Source organism: Equus przewalskii, chromosome 1, assembly GCF_037783145.1.
Source record: "Equus przewalskii isolate Varuska chromosome 1, EquPr2, whole genome shotgun sequence".
Taxonomy (NCBI): Eukaryota; Metazoa; Chordata; class Mammalia; order Perissodactyla; family Equidae; genus Equus; species Equus przewalskii.
The window spans coordinates 39,460,899-39,476,004 of NC_091831.1; the positions used below are offsets into that span (position 1 = coordinate 39,460,899).

Sequence of the window (15,106 nt, forward strand, 5' to 3'; positions counted from 1 at the left end):
ACAACCTCAATACTGGTAGCCTGTACACACACACATACACACACACACATTTATTATACATACACACATATATGACTTTTTATACATAAACATATTAAACTTAATAAATGTATATTAAAAGAAGATATGACTTTTAAGTTAATCGGGGGAAACACAGAGTTTTAAAAATCATTAAGAAACACTGCTCTAAAATCTCATTACACATCTGGATCATCTGTTTCCCTTCTGATCAATATCTATCTTTCAAAAGGATCCTACAGATAAATTCACACCTGAAGGGATGGGAAAGATAACAATACTTTCCAAGGACCAGTGGTGTCGACTATCGTACTGAAGGTTTTAAACATATCCTCTCTCATTTGTTCTTCAGCACAATGTGGGGAAAGTAGTATTATCATGCCCATTCTATAGATGAAGAAACAGCAGTTGTTCTCTTAATACCATTATGTAGGGGAGCTGTCAACTCCACCTTCTCCTTTACCCATCTGGCCTGGGAGGTACGAAGATGTATAAAAACACTTTCCCTGCCTTTAAGGGCCTTAGTCTCAAAGCACTTTTCTGCCCAGGCTGTTTAGCATCCTTAGCAGCCCCCTGGCTGGGTGCTGCTTGTCCTCCTGTATGTAAAGCTCTGAGTGAGGTCCGCAGTTACTGGCCATCCTGGGGAGACAGGGGTCTCTATCCATGGCTGCATCTCACTGCGGAGAACTTGTGGCCCAGGATTTAATGCCTGTTTGGTCCAGAAAATCTAAGCTTCCTCTGGTCTTTTCTGGCCCTGCAACTTGCAGCTAATTAAGATTAACACTACCAATAATAAGAGTTGGCATGTGCTGGGTGCCTGTCATGACCAGATCCTGTACCACGCTGTTTATATTAGGATCTCATCTTATCCTACCCAATGGAGTCAGTATTCTTATTGCCTTTTTACAGATGGACGAGCTGAGGCAATGAGTGGTTAAGGAATATACCCAATGCCATACGACTGGCAGAGGGGGAACTTGAACTTGGTTCCAAGTCCATACTCCTAGCCATCAGACCAGCATTTCCCAAAGAACAGGCCACACAGGTCACCCTCACTGGGGGCTCGTTTTAAATGGGAGTATTCCTGGGCAGTATACAAAGCCTGCTGAACTAGAACTTCTGGAGCTGAGGCTGAGAATTTGAGTTTTAATCAAATTTCTCTGGTGATTCTTTTGCACATCAAAATTTGAAAATCCCTGTCACATGCTATGATTGAGGGACATTTTCCAGTTGCAAATTTATGCTTGCCAGGCAAGGACATTCTAGACTTAAACTTAAGGATTAGTGTATAGATATTTGCAAACAGATCACTTTCATAATTTAGGCAAAAATCGCCAACCATTCCCCATTATCAGTATTGAGTTTAAAATTAAAACAAGTCTGTTGTACTTCGCTTTTACCACCAGAGGGCGCAATCTCTCTGGTACAGGAATAGGTGCTTGAAATAGTCTCAAAGAATTCGAAACACGCATGGCCAGAGGCAAAAATCAGAAAAACCAGAACTACCCACGGAATGTTGCTTCCTTGTGAGCATCCAGCTGCAGCACCTAAGCACCTTCTTCCAGTCATAGATCATTAACTCCTCCCCTTGATTCCGCAAGGTGCCCAGGGACTTGAAGGGTTGGACAAGCGGCTGTCTCATTGATGAGCCTCACGTGAATCTCCAGAGGAGATAAAACCAGCAACATCCGGGTCTTGCTGCCTCCTGAATCCTCTTCTTTCCCCTAACAGCAAACCGAACTCTAATACTCTTCTTCCATGACACCAATTTTCCCACGATCGGCTTATGCAAGCCCTGAAGACAACATGGGTTTCTAATAACATTAATCCACACCATGCAGGCTTTGCTGTGAGCAGATGTGAGAGAGGAGGAAGCATTATCTACTTTTTAAACAAACAAACAATTCTCTGTTGTCAGTGTGGCATCATTTGTGCAGTCAGGCTGAGCTTCTGTCTCTTTAGTAGGATTTCCAACACAGAACAGCCTGCAGAAGAATTCGCAATTCCAGGGAGAGAGGAGGCTGTCTGGGCCAATGCACTCACGGTCTGACCAGAAGCCATCGCTGCAACTAAGCTTATTCAAGAAGATATGACCGAAAAAAGAGAAGGGAATGGGACAGCCAGGGACGTGGTTCTTCCACATCAGAAATATGAAACCAGATGTTTAAGCAAGGTTTATTCCTGGGAGAGCCAAGTCAATTCAGGTAACGTTTGAAGGGCACTTACTGATAAAAAGAGAACAAGCTTGCCCGAATAGAATTTACAGTCTAGCATGGAAGATGGAAGTAAACAAGGAGCCACGGTGCCTTGTGAGGACTACAAAAGTGGAAATATATGAGGTACGGGCTCTTATAGCTCAGAGGAGGCCTCTCTGAGGAGGTAGTGCTTAAGCAGAGGCTCAAAAAATGAGTTAACTAGGGAAAAAATGAAAAGGGACAGTGAGGCTGGAGAAGAGGAAGTGTACAGGGAATGTGCTCCAGGCAGAGGCCCAGCGATGGGAGAGTGCCCTGCACATGCAGAAAAGAGAATCCCAAAGAACTGGGCCACACACAGACTTTAGAAGTGTGGCTATGACTTGACCATTTTCCAAAGTAGAGTTCATAACATTCTCTCTGTGAAACATCTGTCTTGAAATCAGACACCAAATTACAAGCAATTAAGGCTATTTTCCATGAGAAATTTGATATCTGATTCATTTGCCATTCCTGAGCATTTCTTCTTGAAGGCTAATTAAATTCTTTATCCCCTTTTTAGAAATGCATCTGGGAAATGAACACCCCAAAGCTACCACCTCTCACTCTAATTTATTCCTGATGGCTAGAGCTATTCTAGAATGTTCTTCTTGTAGTAACTTCATGCCCCTTAAAAGTGAAAGGAATGTAAATGATTACAATTTGCCTGATTGGTTTTGAAGCAAATATTATCTTCAAAGGAAACCACTGATGAAACAGCTCTGACATGGTGTCGTCAATGACAGTTTTCCAGAGGCCTAGAGCTCAAGTGTCCTTAAGCAGATTCCTATCCTTGGAGAAAAATATGTGGCATTGTAGACACACCAAATCAAAACATCTTCTATTCATATTCTTCTTAGATCATGTCTTTTGTTTTCTTTCTCTCCACATTTAGTTTTGGACTTTATTTCTCTGTCCTTTCATTGGATTAATTATTTCCTCCCCTCTTTAGATCTCTGCATATACTACAACCCGAAACTCCTTAAGAAATGGCCAAAATGGCATCATCTACTTAGGCAAAAGTATATTAAGCAGGTGAATCGTATCCTTCAAATTTGTAACTGCTACTACTTCTTAAAAAAAAAGTTTGTGATTTCAGATAGATGTTCTGATGCACCATTCTCCCTTAAGAATGCATAAACCATTGAGTTGAATGAAAGCAAAAGTAATATTTTGAGTGCTATTGCTGGTGGCTCTCATTGGTTGTTCTCGCTCCTGTATTTCTAATCCTACCCAGTCAAAAGAGTTGACCCCCTTGATAAAATAAAATTCTGCTTCTGAACATGGTTCCAATGAACTTGACAGAGGCCCGGGACTGGTGTCCCACAACAATAAGAGATTGATGGGCGTGGGTTCTAGAACCCTCAGGCGTCTTCACTGTCCACTCTGATTTTATTATTAAAAGTTGACTTTTAAAGAATTAACTTAATAACATATTGCTGTCAAAACCATAATGAGATACCACTTCACACAGACTAGGATGGCTATAATAATGAAAAATAATAAGTGTTGGCAAGGATGTGGAGGAATCGGAACCCTTGCACATTGCTGGTGGGAAGGTCAAATGGTTCAGCTGCTGTGGAAAACAGTTTGACAGTTCCTCAAAAAGTTAAACACAGAATTACCATGTGACCCTGCAATTCCACTGCTAAATATATATCCAAAAGAATTGAAAACAGATACTCAAACAAGTACATGTACATGCATGTTCCTAGCAACACTATTCACAATAACCAAAAGGTGAAAACAGCCCACATGTCTAGCATGGGATGAATGGATGAACAAATTGTGGTAAATATATATAATGAAATATTAGTCAGCCATGAAAAGGAATGGCATACTCATACATGGTACAATGTGGACAAACTTTTAAAAAATGTTCTAATAAGTGAAAGAAGCCACACACAAACATTTACATATTTTATAATTCTATGAAATATCCAGAATAGATAAACTATAGAGACAGAATGCAGATTGATGGTTGCCAGGGGAGGGGGATGAGGAAAAATGGCTTAATGGGTAAAGGTTTTCACTTTGGAGTAAGGGGAATGTTTTGGAACTAGATAGAAATGGTAGTTGCACAACATTGTGAATGTACTAAATGTCACCAAATTGTTCACTTTAAAATGGTTAATTTTATGTTATGTAAATTTCACCTCAATAAATTATTCTTTAAAAGTAAAATTAGGGGCTAGACCCGTGGCATGGTGGTTAAGCTTGGTGCACTCCGCTTCAGCAGCCCAGGTTTGTGGTTTGGATGCTGGGCACAGACCTGCACCACTTGTCAGCCATGCTGTGGTGGTAACCCACATAAAAAGTAGAGGAAGACTGGCACAGACGTTAGCTCAGGGCGACTCTTCCTCAGCAAAAAAAATAAAAATATAATAAATAATAAATTAAACAATTAAAAATAATATAGTGCTCTGGAAAAAACTTCGATAAGTACACAGTTTATCCCTGCAAGGAACCTGCTAAATCAGTTAATTCACACCCCTCATTTCTGTAGTTACGGAAACTTTGCCCAAAGTCAGGAATAGAGCAAATGTCTTCGAACTGTTCATTTTGCTTTCCTTGTTCTTCAGCCTTTATTTTAGGACGAAAGATAATGGACCTTATGTTTTGAACAACCTATAAACGCTTTCTCTCCTGGAAAAACTGCAGAGAGGAAGTTTCAACGTCCTCTTCAGACTTAAGAATACAGATTCACCACTCACTCCGTCAGTTCATCAGGGACTCACCCGAAAGTGACTAATTTGAGTCAACAGTTTTAATGTTTCACAGTCAACTCTTCTTTACTGATGCAGATGTTTAGGTGATCCTCCTTGATGGAGGTAAAACAACAATAACAAAACGAATTATCTCCATTTGGTTTCAGAATGTCTTTTGGTCTAGATAATGCCCAAGGCATTTACTTCAAACAAACAAATAAAGCCAGTCCACAATACTCTCCCTCGACCCTCCCTCCCCCAGAGTCCTTCTCTGGTTTTCCGTTCTCTCTCCCTCATCCTCTGCCTCCCTCAACCCCACCCTGAATTCTGGGAAGCCACAGTGACAGATCTGAAGAGTGTAACTAGTTTCCTTTCTAAACAATGTTCTTTTTCTTGGATTTTCTTCATCTTTTCCATTTCTCTAGCTCTTCATTGATTATTCAAACATATCCATGAACATGGATTTTATTAAATTCCTTTAATCATAAAAGCATTATAAAATTAAAAGCATAATTATAAAACAGTATAAAGATAAAAATATATTTCTTTAATTTAAAAAAAAACCAACCCTTTCTTTTCAAGAAGTTTGTTCTTCCATAAGTTGGAATCTAATACCGAGTGTGACTTAATCAATTGGCAATTCTTTTTGAAAACTATCCTCTTAATGAGTAATTCCTTAAATCTATTTGAAGGCATTTTAACACCAGGTCAGAGGGAATCTAATAACAGTTATTCACATTCTCACTTGAGTGGTACTTTTTAATATGGTACCTATGGGATCTCAGGAGATGTACAACAGAGCTTCCACACAGCACTGCAAATGCACAAAAAAGTTAGCTTGGGGGCACTCGCTTTCCTATGCATTGAATATTTGTGTCTCCCCCAAGATTTCTATGTTGCAGCCTAATCCCCAATGTGATGGTATTTGGAGGTGAGGCTTTGGGAGATGATTAGGTCATGAGAGAGGGGCCCTGATGACAAGATTGGTGCCCTTAGAACGAGAGACACTAGAGATGATCTCTCTCTCCACCGCGTGAAGACACAGCAAGAAGGCAGCTGTCTGCAAACCAGGAAGAGAGTTCTCGCCCCAAACCCAACCATGCTGGTACCCTGGTCTCGGGCTTCCAGCCTCCAGAACTGTAAGAAATAAATGTTTCTTGTTTAAGCCATCCAGTTTATGGTATTTTTGTCATAGCAGCCCAAACTGACTAAGACACGCCTTTTGAAAATTTTTTTTAAAAAGTCTTCTTTAACCCCAGTATGATGAATCTCTAAGAGCTACTAAATAAAGTTTTTGTCAGCTGTCCCCAAGGAATATTTTTGCCTCATGAAGAGCCAAGACACTAGAAAAGGAAACAAGTTTCTTAAAGGAACAGAGAAGAGTTCTTTGCATACTTGTTGTCTTCACAATAACAAGTAAAATTCTTCTAAGAAGAACGAGGAGCTGAAAGTTTACTTTTCTTCCTTGATCCTTGCCAAAAACATGACATTTCTCAAGCATCCTCTTCACAGAGACATTCTCTTGTTAGATAATTATGCAAGATATGCCAGAAAAGAAACATCTGCTTTCCACATTTGGGCCCACTGTAGCTGGTTTCGCAACATAAACCTCAATCTAAGGCCAAATTGTTGTAATAATACAGTCCCCGGAACAACCCACGTGGCTGCAGCATTGAATGAATTGGGGGGGAAAAATACTGAAACAATTCTAGGATGTAGCCTTAAGTGACATTATATATCAAACAAAGAAAAAAAGCCAATTTTTCCACAAGCAAGATTCTACTCAAAAGAAACCAGGAACAATTTCAGAAGCTGAGAATAATCCACAGACATCCTGGTTTACTCTACTATAATTGACAAGGTCTGTGGAAAAGAGAATGATTACGCGTGACAACAAAGAACTTGATTTTTATTCAGTCTGTAAGAGAAAAAACAAACAACAACTTTAATAAATATTAATTGAGAATTGTATTAGTCTTCTAGAGTTGCCCAACAAAACACTGCAGATTGGGTGGCTTAAACAACAGAAATTTATTTTCTCACAGTTGTGGAGGCTGCAAGTCAGAGATCAAGGTGTCAGGAGGTTTGGGTTCTTCTGAGATTTCTTTCCTTGTAGATGGCCATCTTCTCCCTGTGTCTTCTCAGGGCTTCCCTCTATGTCTGTGTCCTAACCTCTTCTTCTTATAAAGATATCAGTTGGGTTAGAGCCCACTCTAATGGTCTCATTTTAACTTGATTAACTCTTTAAAGTTCTATCTCCAAATACAGTCACATTCTGAGGTACTGGAGGTTAGAACTTTAACATATGAATTTTGGGGGAAGACAATTCAGCCCATGAGATGTACTACGAGGTGCCAGGCACTGAGTACAAACTGACTAGCATTAAAGAACAGGAAGCTCAGTCTTAATTGGTTCATTTTCTACAGAAACACCAATCTGAAAAGAAATGAAGAACTATCTTTGCCTTAGGAGAAAGGAAGTGGCAAATGGGGCTCTGGAATATTCAAAAGAGGGAGCTGTTCTGCCTGCTGTGAATGAGATCTTCCAAAGGAAGCTCATTCAAGGAACACCAGTGGTCATGCACTCAGCCACACATGCACACACACACTCACACAGGCCTCCAGGGTGGCTGGCATGGGCTCTCCCTCCTGGCCAGCCCATCCCTCAACGGTGTGGCTACATTTCCAATATTCTTCTTTCAGATAGAGCCTCAGGACTCATTCTGCCAGGCAAGGGCATGTCGCTGGTTTGCTGATTCCAAGGGTCCTTCAGCACTGTGACAAGGTCCTTCTGGGAAATCTGGTTAATTGGGTTTGTACTTGGCAATAAGGAAGTCACGTCCCCTTCAAGAACACCTTCTCAAACTTCACCTCAGGCCTGAGATTGTGCTTCTCCTTGCAAGGAAATGAAAGTGTCGAAAATGCCCCACTCTTTTAGGGGATACAATATATCTTTTTAATGAAAAATTAGTTCTCTTCTAATTTGCAACTCAGAAGGCATATAATTGGGTTTACATACTCATAGCCGCTCTTTCTATTCTTTACAGAAATCTAAGAAGCTAAATGTTCTAGGCTTTCAAATGAGTCCTTTCTATCTGTAGGCACCATTCAATAGCCACAGTTTTTTCATCAGATACCTCTCATTTTATATCCTCTTGGTCCTCTACTGTATCTTTGATTTCTCTGTTGAGAATATCACTCATTTCTCAACTATTCTAGTACCACTTGTCATTTTTACTTGGATAAATTATATAATCTTTTCCTTTGATCAAGTATGTCAGAATATCATGGTGTCCTTACATACTAAGAAGCTGAGGACAGCATCACTCAGAGAAAAGTGGGTTGTCTGTGGAGCCAGCCTTGTAAGGTTAGTTTGCCTTTAGCTGGTGGTGGTTGTAGAACCAGGTCCCCATGCCTAAGGCAAGCCAAGCTCTACTTCTGGAGTCTTGGATCTGAATTTTCCAAGCCTATAAGTTGTCATAAGGCAGAGACAAGTGATGGAGCGGCCCACAGGGTGGTGCTTCAAGAATGAGAAGTGGAGCAGGCTCTGGGTGGCACGATGTCAGTATTAGAGAATAGGGGAGGGATGTTATCTCATTCAAGCTCAGAGAACAGGGAACAGCCCTTCTTGGAATACAAAAATCAGTGAACTTAAAAATGGATGCTAGCACATGCAGACAAGGTCATTTTGGCAACTCAGATATAATGCCAGGAGGAAAGCAAAGTCTGGGAAAGCTGTGGTTGGCATACACAAGAGATTGGAAAGAGAGAAGGTTAGATCGGGTTAGCTTGATCCTGTCAGGGAAGAAACTGAAGATTCAGGGGAAGACGGCTGGAGATGGAAATTTAAATGTTGGAAAGGAGAGCAAAGCTAAGCTAGAGTAAGGAAAGACCCATATCCTAGGAATTGCCCTGCTACTAGCTTCTTGTATTCTGGTTTTCATGCTGTCATAAAGCATTGTCTTGTACATGGCAGAGCAGGAACTTGGACCCAAGTTTCTCTGACTGCAGAACGTAAGACTCTGCTGTCCTGCTTCTAAGCATACCTGCACCATCTTTCTGATCTGCAGAGTAATACACCTACCTATTAATAAAATAGAAATATGAGCTATGAATTGTTCCCAGAGAAGCTATGTTAATTCTGATAAAGTTAATTCATATGTCGGGACCCACAAAATGGAAGCTGCCCCAGTGGCCTGGCCCACATCACAAATGGCAACCTAATGGTATCCTGCAGTTATGGTAAACACCTGTCAATGAAACCTAACGTACACCAATCACAATCTCCAACTCAGTTTTAGCTCACCTTACCCTAGAAACCTGCTAACCTTATAAGAAAATCCCCGATCTTCTTGTTTCCGTGTTGCCTCTTCTAAGGCTCTATAAAACTAGCTTTTGCCCAAACATCCTGAGGAAGAGTGCTTGCTGCCTGGGAGGCTCTGTACACCCCCAGTTCATGGATTGTTTTCCCTTGAAAAAAAGGACATCAAACTCATTACTAAATTGTTTTATTTTTGTCATCTGACAATTCCTAGTCAATCTTCTGTTATTTTTTAGTTGCTAATTTTTATCCATTTCTCAGAATTGCTTTTGGACTTAGTGCCTGCATTCCAGCTTTTACACAGGCTCCTTTGAAACCTGGGCAAACCAGCGAGCTTGCTGGGATGCCAGGCTGTTTTTTCTAATGCCTTCCTGTGCCCACCTCACTGGCAATGTCTAGGGTGGCAGAGCATGCATTTGATTTCCTAGGGACTTCCCTATACGTTTCAGTCTTTACCTCCTTTGAAAGTACCCACTATAGGATCATTGGAAATGTCCCAATGTTTCTGTCAACTCAAAATCTATTTGTTTAACCTTATTGATTAGCATTTAAATTGTCTACAGAGAAATTAAACAATCAGTTAGTCAAGTCCAGGGTTTATTATGATCTGCTTTTAGCTGAACATGATGTTCACTTGATGATAAGATCGTTTGAAGCCTAACCACTGTTTCTTGTGCCTCCCTGTTAGTCTTGTGTAAATGCTCAGAAAGAAGGCATCCATATCCTTCTGCCATGGTTGGACTTTGCTCCTCAAAAATGTCACTTCCATTCTTCTCTCCTCATATTTGCAGCTAAATTTTCTCCATAATGTTTCTACCCTCAGGTTTTTCCTACCAATTCAACTTGCCAACATAGTCCATAAGTCTCCCATTCCTTCTATTTAATCTGTATCTGTTGATCAAGGTAAATGCTTTTATTACCTAGGTACCAGTCACAAGTCCCATTCCAAGCCTTAATAATACCATAGCAGTGTATTTACGATATCCTCTTCAGTTTAAATGTATTTTTCTTCCTATTCCCTCTGCATAGATTTATATAGAGATACTTTTAATTATGACTGCTCTTTCCAAATTATTTTTCCCCCTCAGCAGGGCACTGTTCATTCACTGTAACTGAAAAGCCTTGGGCCAATGTTGAGAGTCTCTTCAGGTAGCAATTTAAGTTGTAATAGCCACAGGCCTGAGGAGGCATCTCCCTGGCCCTTCCACCTCAAATCACTCCTGTCATCACGTGTCCCCGGAGACTTCCTAACCCTTCCCTGGTGTGTCTCAACACCTCCAAAGGGTCACAACCTACAGCCTTTTGACAAGTCGTGGAGTGTAAGGAAAGGCAACGCTACTGGAAAAGCAATGATCTCTGTGAAGGGAGCAACTCAGCAAATCCACAACCTTTCTTCCCCCGGCTTTGTCTGGACCAGCCTCAGAAAGGCTCAGGCCTCAACTACCTCCAAATTATTTTCTTATTCATTCTTTTGGTTGAAAATTATCAGCATTTCCTATGCCTCATTTCTTCTCCCTGTCACCCCTGTTGACTTCCACAGTAACAGGCTTTATACTTTTATCTGAGTCTTTTTTCATTCCTCTCTCCAGCATCTCCACTTTTAGTCCTCTAAATCAAGATGATGAATCGTCTGCTGCCCGGAGCCCTCTGATACCCGACCCGCAAGTAGAAGCTCACTGTTCTGGTATCCTACACTGTCTGCCTGCGGACATCTGTGAGCCTGGGATGTGATGACACTGAAAACACAGGATGGGCTCCACCATCTGCAGCCATGTTTCTTCTCACAGGCGTAAACTGTTCACCTTCTACCACCCACAGGAAAAGTCGCAGACACAGACGGCCTGTCTTGGAGAACACCTGATACTCAGAATTTCTTATCTGGAATTATATTTTACAGGAATGAAAAAAAATACAGTGAAACACCTAAAGCTCTGAAAATGTATGCAGAGACCTCTATAAATACCAGACATGTTGTTTGCAGCACAATTTATTGTCTGGTCATAGTATTTGGGCACAATAATAAGTACTGATTGAACACCATGGTGACCTCTCTTGAGACAGAACCACCCAAAAAGAAAACTTCAGATGTGCAAGAGCAATAAATATCAAACTTCCTGATCTAAAATGTATAAATATAAAATATCAGTCATTTCTGAAAACATCTTAAGAAAATCTGTCAACCACATGTCCATAGGTAGGTGTCTGGTGTTGACGATGCTAATCTTCGGAACATGTCACCTCAGATCCAGCACGGTTATTTTTATGTCTTTTACCAACACATGTTTGCATATCTAGAAAAGAAAAAATTGGCTTTACACCACAACGTTTAACATGATTCTCTTTAGGAAGAAGGTACGAATTTCCCAATTTAAAAAGCTTCCGTATTTAAAAAAATATTTCCCATCAGAACAAATACAATCGGGTTTATTCATTTTCAACAGGAAAATATTTACAGAGGTTGCCAGGAAATTTTCATTTTAAATAAATTCTCACTTCAAAATAATGTTTCTCTGATGTGAAAGCCAGAGAACCACAAAGCAAGCAGTAAGAAAGAAAAGATGTAGTCAAATAATGTTTCTTTGGGGGCTACATGAAGCCGATCAAGACGTATGATTATAGTTTTCATTGAATTGTTATGAAAAAATTAATGTGGGCACATCAAGCAGAAATAATTCATGAAACATTTAATATAATTTTATTTAATAACTGTCTGCTTACTTGGAGTCTGCAGAAAACTGTGTTTCTTCAAGTATCACACAGATACAGAAATGGAAAGGTAATTTTATGCAGAATCAACTTTGCTACAGAAATACCGGTATTCCCTTATAAACAAAATAATAGTGAGAATAAATCAGAAGACTGATTAATTTTCTGGATAAGAAAACTCCAAACAAAGCAGCACAGTGTTTTAGTGTTTATCCCATATGACACCGCTAATAGTTCTCTCCTTAAAAAAAAAAAAAGAGGAAGTGAAATATAAATACCTGCAAAAAATAACCAACACTGTCTACTCACACTAAACAGCCTGGGGTCCTTGGTGTGCGGATGAAAGCCCTTCTTTTTACAAGCGGAAACCTCAAGCATGCCAGCATTGGTGAGCCTGAAGATGCCAGTGCTAAATTTCAGGGTGAAAAAGGTACAAAAAAAATTAAGGATCATTTGGACTTTCCAGATGCTTTATTAGAATGGTGCAAGCATACGTGTTCCTCAAACGGGATGGAGAAAGAAACCACAAACTAGGAACTCCACAGTGATTTTTTAGCCAATCTTTTGAGGATTGGCCTCAAAAAGAGAAACCCCAAGGAGCCAATGCTACCGCCAAGCACCTGCAGGACTGTAATGGGGAAGAAGCAACTGAACTGTTGCATGAGACCACAGAGGAAAAGCCGAGACCCCGTGGGAGGAAATTACAGGTGGCAGATATTTCTAATTTTTCTAATCATGCTAATACTGTTCACAGCAACAGCAAATATTTATCGAGTGCTGGCAGTGGTGCCAGGCACTATGCTAAGCTCTTTACATAGACTCTTATCTAGTTCCACCCTCACATCAGTCTGTGATGGGCAGGTATCAGGGACGAAGAGACTGAGGCTCACAGTGGTCAGGGGTCCTGCTCAACACTCCACTGGAGGCTGGGGTTGAGATTCCAACATCAGTTTGTCTATCTCCTTTGCTTGTAATCATGCTACGATAATCATTGTCTCCCAAACCTGGAAAGGTTTTGGAGGTAATTAAGCTAAGGCTGGAAATTTTCTCACAATGGGAAATAATATGGTAGAACTAAGATCTCAAATGGCAAACTGCTATAACATACAATTTATCCACTTGAAGGTCATGCTAACTGAAGAAAGAGAACCCGAAATCCTAACACTGAAAGGGTCTTAAAAAGCAAGACAGGTATATGGGAGCCGGCTGTCACTAATCTCTTTTCCCCAAGGGCATGGTGTGTCTGCCTTTCCATGTGCCACAACCTGGTATGTGGACACACTTGAACTCAGCAGCCCCAGACAAAGCCTCACCCGGGCCCCTCCACGGTTTCACTTACTCTTTATGCTTTGGTGAACAAACAATGGCAATGGCCTCTGGCAACATGAGCTGATAGGAACAGTGAGTGTGAAGATCAACACTGGATAAGAACGCAGTTTGGGTTGGATGTGTCTATAAAAAGAAAAGCGGACAATCTTATTCGGGTAGCTGTCTTAGCCAAGACCACAGCCCATTCTAAGGGAAAACTCTAGTTAGTTGCTTTTTCTTTCTCACCATCATTAATACAGATTTTTAAAAATGTCTTGCTAACATAATCCTTCCCTTTGTGCATCTTTGGAATAACTACGATTTTGAGAAGAGGCTTGTGAGAGTATTCATGTAACTTCTGCTTTTTGGGAAAGACTGAACTGGAAATTTGCCAGAGGCTTTAAACAGATTCACATTTAATCATCATAACTCATTGAGCAGATACTTAGTACCTCAATTTTACATACAAGGATTCTGAGTCTCCTTTAAGTACTTGCCTGTGGTCACACAGCTGGTAAGGAGCAGAGTTGTAATTGGAAACCCAGAGATACTTTATATAAAACCATGGACACAAAAGCAAAGTTTCCACTAAATTTACCACACGTGTATCCTTTCATGGATTGCCATTCCCTATAAACGGGAGAATGGAACTCTCCAAATTGTTGAAGGTATTTTGAACTCATCTTTCACAGCAAGTAAATACCCACATCATGAGAAGGAAGGGGAGATTATAAATTAAAAGAAGTATTTTCCAGGTTTTTGGCTGTATACAAACTTGTGTTAATGAGTGACAAATCAGTGATTCACATTTGAATACGAAAACTACATGCACCCATAATGATTTTAAAATTTACAGTAAAACCCAATTATACTTGAAAACGGAATGTGACCATTTTAATCATGAAATCAAGGTCCTTGGGATGTCCTATGTGGGTCCTGGCTCTATCACTCACTAGGTGTATGACACTGCGAAGATTCTATAACCTCCTCATGCCCATTTCATCAACTGTAAAATAGGGACAATCATTTCTTCATGGGATTGTTATGAAAACGAAATGAGACAATCCGTGTAAAAGTCTTAGAAGAGTGCCTAGCCCAGAGAAAGGAATCAAAATCATAAGCTGCTATTATTACTGCTGCTGTCGTTATTTTAACGTTGTCATTGTTAACTAGAGGGCATAGGCCCATAGAAATAGCTTCATGACTTTACACATAACCATGGGCTATTAAAGAAATGCAAGATTTTAAAACTCCTTTCTACTTCATTTAACAGGATGAAGGTAAAATCTGTTGATACCTATTTACAGAAAGATACATGTTCTACAAGGAAAAAAATAACTCTTGGTCTGCAAAGACCTAGATCAACTGAGGAATGGAAATTATCGTAATTGTTAAAACCCAAATCTTTAGCGAGGGTATGAGTGGGAGATCTGACTGCCTGCTATTTGATTCAGTGCAAACCTTCGACTACTACACAGAGCCTTCTCCGCCTTGGTGAGAAGGGAAGTGTTCAGTGAAACTCTAGTGCTGTGGAGGCAGCAAGCAGAACATCAAACAGACAAATCTCTCTGCGTGTTAATTTATTTCCAGACTGAACACACACCAGAAGACATTCTGAGTCCTTCATTTCTGCCAAGAGGAATCACTTCTACTCCGATAAGGACAGCTCTCCCTTGGGAGAATGGTGCTCCCACCCCACCACCCACTCTATGGAAATAGAAATGATCATGCCAATGATGATGACAATAGCAGCACATGCCATTTATTGCAACTGAATAATGCGCCAGACTGAACTAATCAGTTTCCATGAATTAT

General features: G+C 40.4%; 1 protein-coding gene across 10 annotated transcripts in view; it reads right to left on the minus strand.

The window, feature by feature from the left end:
- The window catches only part of STAMBPL1 (STAM binding protein like 1), a 66,367-nt gene that overhangs the window by 7,833 nt on the left and 43,428 nt on the right, over nt 1–15,106 (minus strand). For 6 of the 10 annotated variants that reach the window (XM_008530932.2, XM_008530929.2, XM_070610723.1 and 3 more), the window contains 3 exons: nt 13,323–13,435; nt 12,293–12,392; nt 11,249–11,568 (listed from right to left, as the gene is read on the minus strand). In XM_008530932.2, coding sequence (XP_008529154.1) covers nt 11,512–11,568; nt 12,293–12,392; nt 13,323–13,435 — 270 coding nt within the window. In that variant the 3' untranslated portion in view covers nt 11,249–11,511. Of the gene's footprint in view, nt 1–11,248; nt 11,569–12,292; nt 12,393–13,322; nt 13,436–15,106 lie in introns of those variants that run through there. The other 4 variants (XM_070610686.1, XM_070610741.1, XM_070610693.1 and 1 more) reach the window with 1 other exon arrangement.